This window comes from Neodiprion fabricii, chromosome 7 (assembly GCF_021155785.1).
Source record: "Neodiprion fabricii isolate iyNeoFabr1 chromosome 7, iyNeoFabr1.1, whole genome shotgun sequence".
Taxonomy (NCBI): domain Eukaryota; kingdom Metazoa; phylum Arthropoda; class Insecta; order Hymenoptera; family Diprionidae; genus Neodiprion; species Neodiprion fabricii.
Genome location: NC_060245.1, coordinates 3507266 through 3526292, shown reverse-complemented (window position 1 = coordinate 3526292; position 19027 = coordinate 3507266). Strand labels below are relative to the sequence as shown.

The 19027-nt window shown below is 37.5% G+C and overlaps 2 protein-coding genes across 2 annotated transcripts in view; both read right to left on the bottom strand.

Moving 5' to 3' along the window:
- LOC124186236 (dynein axonemal intermediate chain 3-like) overlaps positions 1-19027 on the bottom strand; it is a 73604-nt gene that overhangs the window by 32098 nt on the left and 22479 nt on the right. Inside the window, exons 11-12 of the mRNA XM_046577763.1 lie at positions 7163-7279; positions 6394-6561 (exon numbers count right to left, since the gene is read on the bottom strand). Of these exons, the coding sequence (XP_046433719.1) occupies positions 7239-7279 (41 nt within the window). The 3' untranslated portion in view covers positions 6394-6561; positions 7163-7238. The remainder of the gene's footprint in view (positions 1-6393; positions 6562-7162; positions 7280-19027) is intronic.
- LOC124186237 (cytochrome P450 9e2-like) lies at positions 245-2823 on the bottom strand. Its single transcript, XM_046577765.1, has one exon. It carries the CDS (start codon positions 2783-2785, stop codon positions 1247-1249), a length of 1539 nt encoding a protein of 512 aa, XP_046433721.1. The 5' UTR covers positions 2786-2823; the 3' UTR covers positions 245-1246.

The following is a 19027-nucleotide window of genomic DNA, read 5'->3' as shown; positions in this document are numbered from 1 at the left end:
AATCCAACCGACACCTGATCCTCACCATTTTTGATTTTGTTCAAATTTTTTTCAGAAATTATCCCAACTCTTATACGGTACCACGAATTTTTTCGGAATTTTTATTCAAATGCTCAATTCGTTGTAATTAATGAGGGTGATTTTGAAACGGAGCGTATAAAAAATCGCGGAACGAATCAAAAATGGTGCGGGAAAAGAGGGGTAAATTTGACATGGAATGCCCCATATATAGCATTACAAATTATTCATGCGATTCAGGAGAATTTTATTCGTCGTATCACTTTCTTCAACAGTTATCGTCAATGGGCAATGGTTTTTTCAATCTCTTATTCATGTATGAAAAAAATCTGTTCGATCAATCATTAAGCTTGTCTTTGGCCCCAATCTTAATTTAATTACCAAATCCGTCGTATTCAAACAATTAAAAAGACCGTTACGTTGATTTCACGAGGAGAAAAAACAATGATACTATTTTTGGATGAAGAAAAATCCTCTCATATCGCACTTTGAGCAATGATAGCTATTTAAATTGGCGGTAATGGGTAAATGAGCTTCGCAATAAAGTAGGTCATAACGACAAGTGGCGATAGTCGCAAATTGGCAGTAACTCGCTGGGTGATACATATCCAAGGTTAAAAACATGATCGAGAACTGTAACTTCTCGTCTAGCGGTTAGTGTTATCAGTCTGTCGATAAGATTGTACCAGGTCAGAGTTTTTCATATTATGCGATAATTGTATGGTATTGTTATTATACATAAATTTTAAATCCAATATCTCTACTTGAATGCAAAACACCTCAAATCACAACCGTAAAAATTTTCAGGTACAATTACTTGTACAAATCTCATCACCAAACCTGATATATGTTGAAAATCTTTATTATAATGTAAAGTTCAGGAATCGTAGGAAACGGACTATGACTGAACAAGGACTGCTCTTTTTTTTCACAACTAATTTCTGGCATACAAAATTACCTGCAATTGCGTAAACCATTTTGTTTCTCCCGTTGTTAACAAGCAAGATTTTCGAAACAGAGACTAGAACAGAGACTAGAAAGGATGATATGAGATACTTTTAATGAAGTGAATGTTGTACATACTGACTGTAAAAACCAAGTCAAGAAAAACTCAAGTGAAACTGAATACGATCATAATTTCTCAGACCTTGAATCACTACCGATTCGACTTTCGAGGCCAAAGGGGCCAAGACCCCTACATTATCAGTCCATGGAGAAGCAGCTCCTTTTACAACGGTGTGAATTTAACCCAAAGTCCGCCAACAGCAGTCGTCAAAAAGTAATTCGGGTCGAGTTGAATGGGAATTTTGGTACGCGACGAAAGTTCGAATCTGTACTTCTGAATGATCGTCGCGACAGCAGCTTTCATGATAAGCGTGGCGACCCGTTGTCCAGGACAAATCCTCGGCCCCTCTCCAAACGGAAGATGGACAAATTTGTGTCGCTGCTGTTTGTTCTCCTCGGTGAAACGTTCAGGATTAAATTCCTCAGGTTTCGGCCAGTGCTCGGGATCCATGTGCAAAGCAGCAATCGGTATCACGACAAAAGTTCCAGTACTGACGGGACAAGTGATTCCGTCCGAACCTACAAGCTCGGTGTCATTCGTGCACCGTTTCAGCAGAGCTCCGGCAACGGGAAAAAGGCGCGTTGACTCGTTGATGACTCGATCCATGTACACCATTTCCTGGACAGCTTCGTAAGTGAGGCCACCACTCTTTAAAACGACGTCTACGACTTCTCGGCGGAGACGATCTTGGACTTCGGGATGTGCGGCAAGCTGGAATACCAGGAAGCTTAAGGTGATGCTGGCAGTTTCGTACCCGTCGAAGAAGAAGGAGGCAGCGTGAGCGGTGATGACGTTGTCATCGAAGACCTGATCCAAGCTCGAGTCGACCTTGGAGTTCTTCTTAGCCTCGATCATGAGCTGCAAGAAGTCCGGACGTTTTACGCCTCGCTCTTCCCTGTGCTTCATAACGTCTTGGACGATCTTCCTAAAGAACTGATCCACTTCTTTGGGTATGAAACGTATCTTCAGAATCCTCGACAGCATCGGTACGAACAGCACGATGGTCTGGATCAGACCCTTCGCGATGCTCGGCTCGAACACCAGTCGTCCAACGGCTCTGAACGGTCCGTCTTTACTGTCACTTTTAAAGCTGTCACCGTCGACACCGAAGGCTGAGCTTGCGACGATCTCAGCAGTGTATTTCGAGAATAGATCCTTTAATTCCAGCTCGGCTGTATCGCGGTGACCTTTTCCGCTGCATTTTTTATTCACATACCCGTCAAGCTCGGCACAAGCGATCCTGATCGACTCGAATAAATATTTAAGCTTTCCCGAGGTGAAGGCTGAGGTCAATTGCTGTCTCGAGGCTTTCCAACGATCTCCGTTTGTGAAGAAGGGATTGGCGGCAAGTATAGGATCCATCTTTTTGTCTATATCAAAGTTATTGTCGGAGAAATCCTTGAAGTTTTTCGACATTACGCACTTCACCAGTTCCGGATCGCGCAGGATCAAAGACGGGCTTCGAAAGTTGTAGAAACCGATTACACTGCGATCCGGCATCTTGTTGTAGAACTCTCGGTACAAATCAGACATCTGCTTCCGCAGAAAAATCATCGGCGCGACGTGTCCGAGACCAGGTAAAGCTCCATCCAAACATGGTACAGACTTTTCTTTCCAATAACCGTAAGTGCTGGTCAAATGCCGGTACAGAAGCGAGACTGCCACCAAAATTAGACCGATTATGCAGTACGTCTGATCCATGGCTGGACTCCGAGCTCACTGACGGACTGATTACCAGTCCACACTTAAATAGGCGCATGTAACTGCGCATCCGAACGAGACTCGCATATATCAAAGTTGATGTACGCTTCGCTATAGCATATACTATAGCATATAGCATATAGCATATATACGAGACTACGGCCCCAATTTTTCACCTAACAAATTGACGACAGCTTCAATTTACGACACAATATAGTGATGTAGCATATTTAAATTCTTATGTATTCGTGAATGCAAGTGCGGACGCGAATTTGTCATTGATATTCGTGAACTCGAATACACGTTTTTGAATCTGGCGCCGTTTCTCTTTGACTAAAAGTAGACAATCGATTGACTAACGGGTACACCGATTACTTGTTTCATTAATTATTTAACGACAAAGTGATAACAGAAACAAATTAATTTTAAGGTTTGAGTGTGACTAAGGATTTGCAAATATTTTTAAAGATGAGTAATTCAAAGAATATTTTATACAGAAAACAAACTTTCGTAATAAAAGTTCGTTATCTAACTAATTTTGTTTTTTCTCGTTTTTGACTTCTTTAATATCATTTCACAATCTGTTTTTACCTTGATCCGTTGCATATCAAGTTCTAAGGTCAAACGAACTTGGCTGTTGTTTATGATGCATAGTCACTACAGTTGATGAGCTTTTATCGCTGCCTGCGAATTACTGCAAATTGAACATGCATTGCTAGTATTGCCAAGTTAAGAGATTGTTTGAACACTGTTCTGTAAAGTTATATCGATCACGGTTATACCTTCTCCTTTTTGTTTTTTTATTACATCGATATCCGTATAATCATTCCAAATTAATCCTTATCTCGTAAGATAACATAACGTAACAATGAACTTAGTAAACATATTTTAGGTGGAAATTTGAATCGCTTTAGTGATTTACAGCAAAGATTCTTACAAAGGTGAGATGAAATTAATTGAGCAGAGTTTAATTTTAAATTGGAAATGAAATAATATTTCTAAAAAAAGTAACAATAAAAATCGTCGAGCTGAGTAGGGAAAATCGTATAGCAAAAAATAACAGTGGTAGATAATTATCGCGAAATTAATTAGCTCGTTAAAATTGAATAACCAATCATTCGTTACGTTCTTAATCTCTCGCGAGTCGCAAGATTTAAAACAATTATCGTTTCTCGACGAGTCTATTTTCATAAAAAACTATAAAGTAACCGTTTCTCCATTTTTCTCACTTTGTTTTTCCAACTCCCAACTCAATTCCAGCCATTTTATCCGATTCTCTTTATCACACAAAGAGGCAAACGGCTCTTCTTACTCGTTAAATTATTCAGTTAGCAGTTATTAGTTCATCGCGCAATCTCGAAGGTTTAACAATATCTCAAATTTATCTTAGCCTCGATGTGAAAACCGTTTCTTACAATCAAATCCGGATCGTCTTTCTTATCAGCCGGTATTTTCTTCTCGCCTGATCGATTGCACTGCATTTCGAACCCTGGTGCGTATAATTGTTACATTTCGGTCTTCAATCAAAGCACCTAATGTTTAATATCGTTCCATCTATAGTCTTAAGACGCAGATTCAGCACCCAGTCTATGGGTGCCTTATGGCTTTATACATGGGAAGTTCGATAAAGTTTAATCGAGATTTAACGACAGTTTTGGGACGGAGTAAATCAGAGGTGAAGGGGCCTGAATAATACCCACGACATCGTATTCGTATATTATTATTCCGTGTGTGTGTGTGAGTGTTTTGTGCATATGTGTGCGAGCGTTTTAACGGTTTATTGTTATATCGTTCGGGTGAAATTAATATAGGTACCCTAATGCCACGTGTATATATGTGTATACATATATATATTATACATGTATAGTATATATACGCATAAGTATAGGTATATATTAATAGGACGCTAGGGCGTCGGTAATAAATAAAAGTTACTGCCGTTTCGTCGCTCTGTGTAACTGAGGAGAAAAGAAAAATGAAAATAAGAGGATATAATAATGAAAATCATATTTTAGTTATGGCCACAAATCTTGATTAAGTTTTTACGTCGCCTTGAAAGATAAGAATTATGAGGATAAAAAAATGGGGTATAAAGAAGACAAGATTTTATAGCAAAATTGCGAGATCCGGATACATTGATACATACGAATACGTCAGTTTTAACTCCTGAATAATTCTGATTCCAGAATATGGAGCTTAGGGATGATTTTTTATTTTTTTTTTTTCTCTCTTTCATATTTCAATATCGTCATTCGTCTAAATTTGGGTAATTGACGTACAGCAAGATTCGAATTTTCGAAAGCTCGGAATTCCCAATCGAGCAGAAACACTGTGATGATGAAATAGGTAGAATGAAACGAATGGTAAGAAAAACATAAAAGACGTAAAATTAGCAAAATTTTCAAATGCTGCCGCTGCTGCAAGAAACGTAGAATTCTATACTTTGTCGAAGTTGCGCGTATGAAGCAGTTAGAAAAAAAAAAAAACAGTTACGAAAAATAAACGATTTGGTATCTGTTGGGAGAAGAGAGGAGTTGAAAAAAAAATGAAAATAAAAAAACAATTCATCGCTTTAAAATGGCATACTATAACTTTGATCCGAGAGAGTCGAGTCTCTCTCTTTTTTTTTTTTTTCTTTATCCAGTAGCATTCGAAGCGTGGGAAATACGAAGAAAAGCTACCGCAGTAAAACGGTAATGAAAATGCGAGGAAAACAAAACGAACGAATTGAAAAACACGAAAAAATAGGGAACGAAATGTACAAGAGAAAAAAAAAACAGCAAAAAAATATACAAACCACGCAACGAAGTACACAAAGGATTACAAATATTCGGAGCGATGTTTCCGCAGGGGTCAGTTTTCCATGAACAAAGCGACACGTGCGGAAAAATCGGGCAAGCTTGCGCAGCGCGGGGCTTTTATATGCGACAGATATTGCACTCTGGATAATGGCTTTCCGGTTAACCGTATCAACTTTGACGCACCGGCTGCCGGCAGCTGCATGCCGTTCATAAAATTATTACTGACAATTTTTTTTGCTCGCTTTCAACCGCTTTGAGCCTTCCCGTTTGACGATATTTGTGTAAGCTTGAACAGAGCTTGCAGCTACCCTTGTTGTTTCACATTTAAAAATTAGATAATTGGTTACTGTAATTCGTTTCGAATTTTTCTACAACCCTTTTTTCTTTTCTTTATTGTTCGGAAATTAATCATTGGTTTGAATAAGAAAAGGATCCAAAACTTTGAATAAAAGTTGATTGAGTGAAAATATTCGTGAAATATTTTCCAGGAACAAAATTAGCGAATAAACAAAATTTATTGTTTATGTACGAAAGGAATGGAAAGATCCTTAAATAGCATATTTCTAATCCTTTTTCGGGAAAGAAAATTCTAAACTGTAATTTTTGATAAAAAAAACTGTTGAAAAAATTCTAGATATAACAATTGCATTTTTAATTGCGGGTTAAATATATATATATTGGAGTGAATTTTAAACGATTACAGGTAATTTGTTTGATCCAGGATGGATGGATAAATTGGGGTTCAATTTACCTCTGCTAGATTCGATTTAATAGGTGAATTTAATTATCGTAGGAGAAGGCAATTACCTTTTTGCTCAACACTTCGCTGCCGCTGCTTTTGCTGATTCTGCTGCTATATTATACTGCTGCTGCTGCTGCTGTACATTTTACTTCCTTGCAGAGACTTCAAAGGAGCACTTATCCAAGAATTGAATAGGAATCAGCTGCCTTATGACGCGGAATTCGATGCAAGAGCTGTTGAAAAGAAAAACAGATATTAGAAGTTTGAAAAAGAAGTAAATATTTGAGCAAGAATGAAAGCCACAAACATTTCCTAAAATCTACGGATTCAAGATTATACGAACTTCTTGACAAGATTTTTCTTCCAGTTTCCTTGATCTCAATAAACTCAAGATTCGAAATTTATGACTCATTGATTATAAATATTGACAAACGTCTTGAAAAATATGAGGCAAATTTTCCTAAACACTTCTGCTTTCAATTACAGCTATCGACTTGCAGCCTTTTAAAGATTTTACATTCTATTGGGTAGAAAAAAATATGCACGTAACTTAATGTTGGATAAAAATCTAGCGTAAGGTCGCCTGGAATTGAAAGTGGAAAATTCTCCTCTCTTTTTTTCGACCCAGCAATTTATCAACCAACAAATCCCCAAGACACAGGCGAACCTCGTACGGCGAATAATTCATAAGCGCGTATATTCGATTTTATAACGAAGGTACCTGCACGTTTTGAAAGAATCCTTAAGAATAAAACGAAGCGAAAAGGAGTGAATAATAAGAAGAAAGGTATACAGCAGGGAAAAAGACTTCTTTAAAAAAGAAATACCACTCACTTTATAATTCTGTAGTGGTAACGAGATATTATTTCACTTGGAATATTGTACGCTGCTGTCGGTATTCAAAAAGCAGTCAAATTTGTTCAGCCGATGCCTGAAATTCATCCTCCAAACCTGAAACCATACCGAAATACAGAGTCGTTAGATAGAATAAAAATATAGCCAGTGAAAATATAGAATAATCGAAATTCTTACGAATTTTCTGTACTTCGACTTTCTAAATTTTGATTTTGTTATACGTAGACTTTCTATTATGAAAATTCGACATTATGATACTTTCATTATTTCCAATCTTTTTAAATTTTTACCCCACGTCCAAACCTAGAAACTTAAACAAATAATTCCACAATAATTGTAAGGCATTATTATAACTATAATAAAATCCAATAAAGGTCACATTTGCGAAGCCTTTCAAAATTTTCGATTAACGAAACGGTTGTAAGTGACATCTAGCGATTTCGGCTACTATGCTAAAAATAATCGATGCATCGATTAATCAAGTTCAAAAAAATTATCGAATACGACTCGATTAAATTCGTAAAAGTTAATCGATTAGTCAGTCATTTTGTATTTTTTTTTTTTCTCAAACCGTAAATTCAAAATCAAATTTTCGTGAATAGTGGAAAAGTTTTTTGATAATTAGTAGCTTTGTTCAATAATTTTTTCAATTTCAGGTGAAAATATTCGTTCATCTTTCACTTATTGCATCAAATAGGTACTAAATAAGTACGGTAATGATAATAATTGATACTTTAATCACGTAAATTGATACTGCATTGCTTCATTCGTGTTTGTAAGAAACAAAAACGAATTGTAAATAAAAAAAAAAACTTGATCAATCGTGAAAAAATAATCCATCATTTTGTATCATTCTTATAATTTGCAGACGATAAGTATCGGTAAATTAAAATCGTCAACCCGCGTATCCGCAGGATATAACATATAATCGAAGAAGCTTCAACGCGGGATGAAAATTGAGCGAATATTGCAAGGCTGCTAATCACGGTGTCATATTAGGGAGAAAATTAATCGCGGTGCCTTTGGCAGAGACAAAGTGTGGCTGTGGATATTGCGGTGATTAAATTTCGATAGCTAGGACGACGTGCAGCAGGTACGTGCCGCTGATCCTCGGGTGGAGGTGTAAATGGCGGGATGGTTTGATAATCATTCGAGGCAATCAGCGAGGCAGTTCCCACCGCGAAAGTCCGTTTAGCATAAATGATGGGATCCTGGATTACGTGATCGGCGGCCAAGGCTGTCGGACGATTATGACGTCACCCGCCTTGCAGCCAACCGATTTCGTCCTGTTGCAGGACGATCGCCGCTCGACGCTGAAGAGCTTTCACGCCCCGCGGGCAAAACGGCTTCGCGCCTCCCGGATAATTGGAAATTAACCAACCGTCGATGCGCGAGACGTTTCCGGCAATCTCTCTAATCGCAAACGGCTCTCTGACTTCAAACCCCCGAACCGATTCGGCATTAACACACGCTAATCACAGTGAAATAATTTCATTCTGAAATTTCAGCAAGAAGAAAAGACTCAAACATATCCTAAAAACGTCAAAGTAGATAAACGAGAAGAGTTCTGGGCACACATTCCTATCCGACACTTTACCGACACTTGACCAAGACACGAACCTTTTTTTAGAATGTTCCAAGGTGGGGGATGTATATTCTGACTGACTTTATCGATCACGAAATTATTGAATTGATCTGGTGAGATAAAATGAGTAAAAGCAATAAAATTGAATAAAATTTCCCAAAAAAAAAAAAAATAAATAAATAAAATAAAAAAGAAACAAGCCTCGTTAGAAAAAAGGACTGAAAAATCTGTGACATTTATTTGAATCCCTTTGAAGAATCGTATTTCCATGGCGGTTACTTCCGGAGGACTTTTAAAATGGAATAAAAAACGCGATTACTCGACGCGACAACTTTACACCGTTCTGTCATTCTTTGCACTCTTCTTACATTTATTTATTTATTTATTTATTTGTTTATTTTTTTCGCCCCATTCTTTTTCCCACTTCCGTTATGATAGATGCTCCCGGGCGCGGGTCGGGTTGGGTTATAAGTAAGGTAACGATGATGTAGCTTGATAAAGGTGAGGGATATAATCGAGTTAGGTCATCCGGGCAAGAGTTTCCTCCCACACGTGTAGGACACGCTTCACGTGGCTAATTCCCTTTCTTCGGCATTATATCTTCATTTCTTAGCACTCATACATTGTCGCAAAGACCATACACACAGAGACAGAACCGGCAAGGTGACAAATATTCCCCCGGACAAAAGCCCCGCTGCACATCCCTCCAATTATTATTGTATAGTTTCCGTTCGCGTTTCGTTACTCGACGCATCATCTTCCCAGCCTCAAGCTTCCGTCTTTCTTTATTTTTGCCTCAAATTTTTTATCCCCTCGCGGATATCCCCGAGTTAATTAAAAAACAAGGCTGACGAATGAGACGATTCATTCTGATCCGAGATATATATATATTTTTTTTCTTCTTTTCTTTTCAATTTACAAAAATTAGAATACATGGATAAAAATTCTTCGTCGCACTAATTTTTCGAACAAATATCACCGGCAGAACGTATCTGCGTTACGATTTTCGCAAAGAGTAGAAAAACAAGAAAAAAAAAAGAAAAATACTTCAAAAAGATGTCCAAGAAACTTCAGCGAATGAAAATTTGGAAAAGAGGAAACTGGCAAAGAGTTCGAAAATAGTTATCGTCCGAGAAGTGAGATGAAAAATTGAATCTTACCCCAAGGATCCGGAAACCCGGACTGTTTTCAACTTTGATTTAACCCACGAAGCCTGTGTGCGGCTTTCGATTCGCGGTATGCGCGCATGTATTTCGGGTTTTCGAGCACTTACCGGGAATCAAGTTAAAGTTTGAAGCGGGTCGGTGGCTCCCTGCATCCCTCCCTACATCCTCGCCTCTCTCGGCAGAGTTCGAGTTCGAATTCAGAGCGATGCAAATGGGCGAAGACAGCGACAGAGGGATGTAGAGAAAGGGGCTCGTAAGGGGAATGAAACAGCCCTGCAGAATAGTGGGACTACTGCCTCCTTCTAGCTTCAGAGATCAGTATGTATGACATGCGAATAAACAGAATATATGTACAAACATATATACACACACAATACGAATATATGTGTGTGTGTGTGTGTGTGTGAGACAGAGCGAGGGTGGTAACTGAATATACATATTCATTGAGAAGCTGGTATCTTCAGCCCCTTTTTCTTTTTCTTCCTTCTTTTTTTTTCCCTTGTTATTATCCTTCTTCTTTATTGTCGTCGTGCGTTGACAATGAGAGAAATTTTTAGTTCCGGATACCGGTCAGTCCTTAACTATTTTCATTTTTTACCACAATCGAGAAATATAGTTCTAGGTAGAAAATGAAAATTAGTTTTCTAGCGGTTACCGGAAAGTCTAGTATCCGTTGCTATTCTTTCTCATTACGATCGCTGTTGCTATATTTTCTTGCAACTGTTGGGAAAATTTAATGCTCGTGCAAGAATAAATTGACGTTAAAGCCTTGTTTAACTAAAAAAGTAGAGTAAACCTGACAAACTGATTTTGCGTTGCAATTACCGCAAAAGGATCGACAATAGCGCAAAATGTATACGCGTACCTCTTTTTTCGTAATCCAAACAATATTCAAACAGTTTTTTTAACGTCACTTGTTTTACTCAATTTTTTCTAGTAAATTTCTCTGAGTGTATGATTTTTCGAACAGAGAATTTTTTCCACCGTATCTTAGAACTTCGGTTATGCAAGAATTTGAATTGTCACAGTCGATGTTTTGCAGAAAAACTAAATCACGAGTTGAGAAAAAAAATCGTCGGTGAATTTTTCGAGTATATTATTTTTTTCACGACAGTGTTACATTAACTCGTGAACGAGTTTTTCTTCCGATTTTGTTTTTGTTTTTCTTTTACGAGTCAATTAGTACATTTTTTGTTTTAAACTAATATCACAGAGGATTCGATGCGACTCGATTCTCGGTGAAATTGATTCACCGAAGGATGTTCTGAAATTACTATACTTTATATTCATTCAATATCAATTCCGAAAATTTTTAACATGTTCAAATTGTGGTTAAAAAAAATATCGTGTCTCAAAGACAGTACAGTAAATTTTATTTTTTGTTTCAGTAGAAAAAATTCTCGACAGGTGTATATTTGTCAAAATATGAACTCGAAATCTTTTGATTACACCTTTCGTGTACCTCTTTTTCTACTTTTACCCGCATTCGACTATTTCACATACGTGCAAGTCTGCACTCTATAAATTCCGCAAATGTTATAACGGTACTTTTATATAAAATACTATGTATAATGTATGTGTGATACAGGAGCGCCTTGCGTAAGCTTAGAAATCGTTATTACGGTGACCATATTTCCTCTGCAAGTGCCCGAGGAGGGCGTGAAATAGGGAAGAGAAAGAAGGGGGGGGGGGGAGGGGGCGAAAGGCTGAACGAAGGGAAAAAGGTTTGGGGTAAAATTTTATTATATTCACGGAAAAAGATACAAGTCAGCTTTTGCCATAGCTGGGGAATGAGATATTTTATGTCGACCGACGGAGATTTCTGTATATATTATATGCTGGCGAAAAGAAAAGCATGTCTCGAAATACCGGAAGTGATTGAAATTTGCTATTTTAAGGTAATGCTGTACTCGATCTAGACGTATACTGACATCTTTCCAAATATCTGAGTCTTTGGATCTCAAATGTTACGAGAGGCATGTTATTCTGAAAAAACAACAACGGGTCGAAAAATTCTTGTTCCAAGCAAGAATAAAGAAATGGCAAAGAAGTAAAAAAAAAAAAAAAACCGTTAAATTGCGTCGATCGACTACCGCGATTAATTAAGATAATTATGAAGACAACGGAGAAGAGAATTCCAACAGAGCGAATGATGAACAGAGAAAATGTTAAGAACTTTGCAATTATTAATACTATCACTGTTAAGAAATTATGACAGCGATAATATCAACCCCAAATTAAAAGCAATCATTTTTCGATTCTCAGAATTTTTGATTAAGTGAAAATAATGTTTTATCGAATGTGTATTATTGACTCGGAAATTTCGTACCCAGGATGAAATTCTGGCCATTGGGGCGAGATTTTTTTTAGAGTTCAGAGCAAGAGAGAGAGAGAGAGAGAGAGAGAGAGAGAGAGATAGAAGCGTTTATTCGCCCTGGGACAAGTCACCTTAGACGGGAATATCAACAGTAGACAAAATAGAAATAAAAAAAAAAAAAAAAAATTAAAAACCCATAAGCTAAACAGTGAGGAAGCAACAAAATAAAAATTAGCACTGACCTAAGATGGTAGGAGAAAAGAGGAAAACAAAACTATAGTCAAACGAGTAAATTATATGAAAATAAATAAATAGATAAATAAAAATATACATTAAAGCATTCGAACAAGATATCGCATAAAACGATTGGTGCATAAAAAAAAAAAACATAAATACATGAATTGGGTTAAAATAGAATAAAATAGGTTGATAGATTAATATGACAGGGTAATCCTGTGAACGAAGAAGCGAGAGGAAGATAGAGAGAGAGAGAGAGCGAGAAAGAGAGAGAGAGAGGGAGAGTGGAAACGGAACATTTTAATTCCTGAAATTGTCAGGCGGGGCGCGTCCGATATAATCGATCTTATTTGCAACTGAATCAGCCGGCAGATTCCAGACTCTGGACCACTAGAGGATGAGGACGAGGAGAATGATGATGAGGACGAGGAAGAGAAGAGGAAGAGGCGGTTTCGACGTCGGGCAACTAACGAAGGAAACCGCTCGCCTTGACTCTGTTCCTATCCTTTCCGCACCGGATCGTCCAGCTTCTCTCTCTCTCTCTCCGTCTCTCCATCTCTCCGTCTCTCTCTTTCTCTTTACCTCGGTAACAGCTAACGCGATTTACATTTCCTTAAAGCCAGTCGCCCCAACCGGTGAACATCTTCTCAGTTCTTGTCCCGGGTCCACTGCTCGACCCATTTTCCCTGATCGAGAGCCAATCGAGAAGCTATCCACCGATCGAATCGAATTTGTCAAAAGAACCGCAAATTTATATTACCGATAATCTCGACTTAAGGTCTCGTTTCGCACTCTCTCGTTATTTTCTCAGAGAGTCAATCGGACGAAAGAAATATTTTTTACGATATTTTAAGTCGAGTCGATTTGTGTAACGATTTTCTTCTTCTCTCTTTGGAAGAATTCCGAAAAAAAATTATTTCCGAATATATAACCTTTAGAAAAATAAAGAAAGAAAAAAGAAACTTGAGTTCAATTTATTTTTTCCCCCGTTACTGAAATTTATCTTGATTCACGTAAAAGTTTTATGGAATTTCGCTGAGACTTTGTTTTGTTTCAGTTTAATTCAAGCATGCGTGAATTTAATTTGAGTCATATGAAATTGCGACAAATTTATTAGGCTAATTTTTTTGTGCCTGTAGAGTTTTTGATCAATTGACTTGCGTTAGTCACGTAAAGTTTTTTGAACCGATCAAAGTTCAGTTTAAGTCGTCTCAGGTTAGATAAAGTTTTGCAAATTTATTTCAAACAGTTCATCAAGTCTCGATTTAATCACTGGTACTTCTAAGAGTTCATTCAAAGTTATAATTCTAGTCTATCGGAGTCTTTTTAATTTAGTTTGAACATCGACAAAGTCTTTTCATCTCACTCAAGGCATATTGAAGTTCAATTCAATTGCGTCAAATTCGAAGTATTCATTTGAAACTTTCATTTAAATTGTTCGGCCAACCTTTCAGTTTCATTTAAAGTTACTTTGGGTCTCGCAAAGTCTCTTACAGTGAAGTCCATTCGAAATAATTTTAATCTCAAGTCATGTGAAGTGAAGTTTTTTTTACAACATCCAAAGTATCGATGAATTCTTCCGAACTCACTACTTGAAGTATTTGGAATTCATATTTTATCCGATTCAAGTTTCACCTCAAACGATATTAAAACTCAAGTCAAATAATGCGAAGTCTTTGAACTCATTTCAATTCTCGATAAAGCTCTTTGAATTTCCGAGCGTTTTATTTACAGCCACTTCAAGTCACATATATATCCAGTTAAATTCCTTTCAAACCTGTGCGCATGTAAAAAATTGAATGAAATAACCGGGAGTCATTCATTCGAAGTCTTCGAAAGTCGCATCAAGCTTGCAGCTTAAAATTGTCACAAAAACTCCTCAATACGTACGAAGGTATAACGCGAGTGAAAAAAAGCTTTCTAACCAAAAAAAAAAAAAATGTCAACACTAAGGGTGGTTATTTTTCGCAACTGTGCGAATCGCAGTTAAATTCTGTCACATTCCAATCAAGGGTGGTAAAAATTTGCGAGTTTCTTCTTGAGAGGTTTAAACGCGGCTTCGAATCGAAGCGAGGGAAAATTGCGGGGACACAATTACCGTTTTGAACGTATCCCTACGAGGTTATCCTTCGGGAAGCTCCTGAAATAGTCGGAGAGTCCTTCGGCAAGGAAACGGACCCTGCTTCACCGTCACGTGATTAATCTAGTCGTTTGTCAGCCAGGCCAGAGTTTATCCTTTTCCTTACCGCATCTAATCCTCCTTCCCATTCGATTCTAAACTACCCATCCCATCCGTTTCTCGGCAGTCCCACGCCGAAAACACGCTCATACAATCAGCTAACAACTAACACCGATTCTATACCCTAAAACCTAACCTAACCTAACCTAACCCAACGCCGATTCTACACTCCGAAGAATTAATTAATCTATCGATCCCAGGTACGTTTCTAAGTACTCTCTCCATCTTCATCAGCTTCGTATTCAAGGTACTTCCCACCTCCGATCCGGTCGTAGATATCATTGGAAAATGGAATACGGTATCTCCAGTTAAATAGACATATCCGATTTTGAAAAGAATTGTTTGACAAATCTTTTCTTTCTTGTTATAATTTCAATTTCGAAGAATTCCTTTGAGTAGTAATCAAAATTAAAGTTCGAGTGATGTGGTTGTGAACAACACGTAGAAAAAAAGCTCATACGAAGGCGTTCCATGACAAATTATCGAGTTTTGAACCTCGGCACTTCCAAGACATTGCCAGTTTTTTTCTCTTTTTTTTAACCTTTCCATGGTTAGTAATTTCCTGAAATTGGACAACAAATGTTTTGACCCACAATATGATTCTTTGTTAAAACACGAAGAAAATGAGATCCTTAACGATACGATGTAGCCGAAGGATGAAATTTACAGGATTGAGGCATTTTTTCATCCCCTGGTATCGAAATGGGTGAAAAAAAAAAAAGAAAAAAAATAATAACAAAGTTATCGTTCCAGAGTTAATCTTCTTCTTCTTCTTCTTCTTCTTCTTCTTCTTTACCTTCTTCCTCATCCTGAGAGAGGTTTCACAAGGCTTAAAGACCTCAGGATAAACTCCCCGACTCCCGATGGCAAAGCCGAGACTTTCCTCGGGCTGGTGACCCGGAGTCTCGTGCCACAGCAGCATCCCAGGATCCAGACATCCAGCCGTGTTGCCTCGCGTGCAAACTACTCCTGAGGGCATTGCAGTAGCTATGGCTATGGGAAGCATAAACACAAACACGTAACTAGCGTTGCACAACCACCCTCCTCGCCTAGCTTCGTCCAATCCGTGTCTCCGTGTTTCTGTGTGTTTTTGCGCTCCTACACACAGAGACAGAGTCTGCAAGGCTGCGGCCAAGTATCCACGGAATATCGTATGTTCTCCGAGCATCGAGTGTATATATATATATATATACCATGCAGAGCCCGGTTTCAACTCCATGAAGGCATTTAGCTTCCCTGCATACGGGACCCTCCTTGTCCCCTGAACCGCAGAATTTCCACCGATATTCGATTCTCTTCACACAATTTTTTTCCAAACACTTGAAAACGCTCGATCAAACACCCCATAATTATTTAAAATTTTTTAAACCAGGTGTTAAGCGGTCGATTGAGTGGAATAAAAAAAAAACGTTCACAAGGCGGAGGTTAAAAAATCAAATTTCAAACTGACTCAAGCCTAACTAGATTACAAGAAAATTTTTCTAATTCAGATTTTAGATTCTTTCGAATAACTTCGAGCAAATCATTCGGACTTGCATTATTTTTATCTTTGGTTATTTTTGTTCAGGCTATTTTTGTATAGCTTATTTTTGTCTCCATTTATTTTTGCTTGGGTTGTTCTTGTTTCGGTTATTTTTGTTCGGGTTGTTTTTTTTTAGCATATTTTCGCCTCGGGTTATTTTTCTATAGGTTATCAAGATCGGTCACCCATAATTACATACTTGCAAGGAAATATATGTATGAGAAATCTGAAATAAATCATTCTAATCTCTATGAAAATATACTTCGTTTCGCTGATATAAATTTAAAGAGTAAATTGTCAGGCAGCCGATGTGCTGAAATTAAATAATCACCACAACGAATCACCAATTTTTTTACGTTATTCCCGTGAAACGCAGCTTGATTTTTTTCAACTAATAAATCCAATGAAGATAAAAAACAGGAAAAATTTTATTAGTCGTTCTCAGCATGAAAAACATCGTACAAGAAAACCTTTCAAAAAACTGTTCTTAATTTGTGTTCTCATTTCCTTAGGTTAAATTTTCGGTCCAATTTTCATTTCGCGGAGAAAAAACGTGAAATAAATTTCAGAAAAATATTGACATCGATTTCATATTTCCGTCCAGTCAATCGTCACTGATTCTGACAAGAATAATTTAGATACAGATTGTGAGAAAGAAAATCGCTCAATGATGACCGAAAACAAGAGAATCCAAGCAAGCATCGCGCATCAAGGAGAGAAAAGAAGAGAATAAAATAAAACTTACCGAAGAAATGAAGCGAGGAAAGGGGAAAGGAATTTATATGAAGACGGAGGAAGGGAGGAACGGAGAAGAAGACGAGGGGTGAAAATAGTGCGAGGGTTTCATCCGGTGACACGGGTACCTTTATACGAAACGTATAACGTCAACTCTTTGAAACGGCTATAGGCTGCAGGCAGGGATGCCGGGAGGATTCGATTTTATACGGAAGCTGGCGACGCGACGTGGGCGTTTTGCAATTTTCAAACTTTTCCGCTTTCTATATATGGAAGGACGCGCGATAAACCTTGAACCAACATTTTCCAGCGTTCCAGGTGGAAGAAACTACGCACCCTAGGTATAACATAAAGGATCCCCCCCCAAGGCTTATTCGGCGACTCACATTCATTCGATTTCCACTCTTTTCAACATTTTTTCACCCGTGTCATCTGAAATCAAATTCCATCATACCAATTTTCCTCTGCACATATATATATATATATATATATATATACATATATATGTATTAAGGTGAGCCAAAAAAAAATAACCTATCGAATCTATGGTCTCAAAAGGACCTATTTACCGAGGAAAAAATTCTAGCTCAATGTTAAAAAGTGTGGTTGGCCATTTGAAATTTCCCATTTGAATAACAATTAAAAAAAAAAAATTTTCATCAAATATGCTGTAACTATTGAACCGTTAAATGCAACGAAGTGCAACGAAGTTTTCAGTTTTTTCTCATTTTTTACAGCCAAAACTTTGACTTGTGTCACATTTCATTAATTTTTTTCAAGTTTTGAAAGTGTTTACACTTTATCTCGTCACGTTTCTTTCACTCTTATTTTATTTATTTATTTATTTTTTTCTTTTTTTGCAGTAATTGCATCCCAAGATTTCAGTAAAACGATCGCGCAGCGAAGCGTTGATTCGAAACAAATTATCTTACGTGAAATATCTGACAAAAGAAACTTTTACAATTTCCAACACAATTCTCTGTAACGATGCCTTCTGCACAGCATCTGACATCACGCGATCTAATTCTCGCATCAGTTTATATACCGAACGTTTTAAACTTTCCCGAATCTTCTCCGTGCGACGAGATTCAAAACCGGCGAAAAGCTTTGCAAGCACGTCTAGATAAAAATCGGACGAAAAATAATCGTGAAATATGAGAGAACCGCGGAATCGAGCTTTTCACAAAACTTGGCCTATTTCCGGCTTTTGAATCGAGACCTGTTTAAAAACTTAATGAAAAATGAGGCAAAGTTAACCGCAAATGTGTCATAAAACTCGTCTCACCTATTTCTTTTTTCTTCTTTTTTTTCTTACATTCTATAATCAGCCGATTAATTCCAGCGATCATTTCTCATTTATCACACTTTTTTCTTTCTCACTTCGATCATGATGATTACGGTGGGGAGAAATTTCGATCGAGAAGTAACCACAGGTGGGAAAGCTTGCAGGTTAAGGAGTTCGATTCAGAGCCAAGGCGGGAGAGTCTGGAGGGTTGCTTAGGTGCTTTTAAACAAATTGTGATTAATCGCAGGTCTCCCATCGTTCCGTAAATTTATCTTCAAGTTTCCCCGGCCGCGTTGCTGTGCATGAATTCACATATAGAGATATAACTATCCGCGGTACCAAAAGTTTTCTCGTTAGTTGCCCACGCCAGACGAAAATACCGTGCTTTTATCCACTCGCTGCTGCAACGATCGCTAAACCGGCACGGAGTGCGAAAAATGTTTGAAAAACAACAACGAGAAAGGGTAAATAATATACGGTGAAAGAGAGACTGAGACGGAAAAAAAAATCGGTGTGAAAAAAAAAATAAAGAAATGGGAAACGGGAAACAATGTAAGCTTCAAAACACAGTCTGCTGAAAACCAAAAACAATTAACACAGAAAAATTTATCAAATCATAATGTAAATAGTAAAACTGAAGTCGATTCAGTTGAATTTTGTAAAATAAACAATTACTTGCGTTCAATGCAAAGAAAATATTGGAAAATCAAAAATTCGATTAGAATGAAAGTTTAATTTTTATTAACTCTGGGAAAATT

What these genes read in the sequence shown, in the direction of transcription:
- LOC124186237 (XM_046577765.1), bottom strand. Translation starts at nt 2,785, where the DNA reads ATGGATCAGACGTACTGCATAATCGGTCTAATTTTGGTGGCAGTCTCG.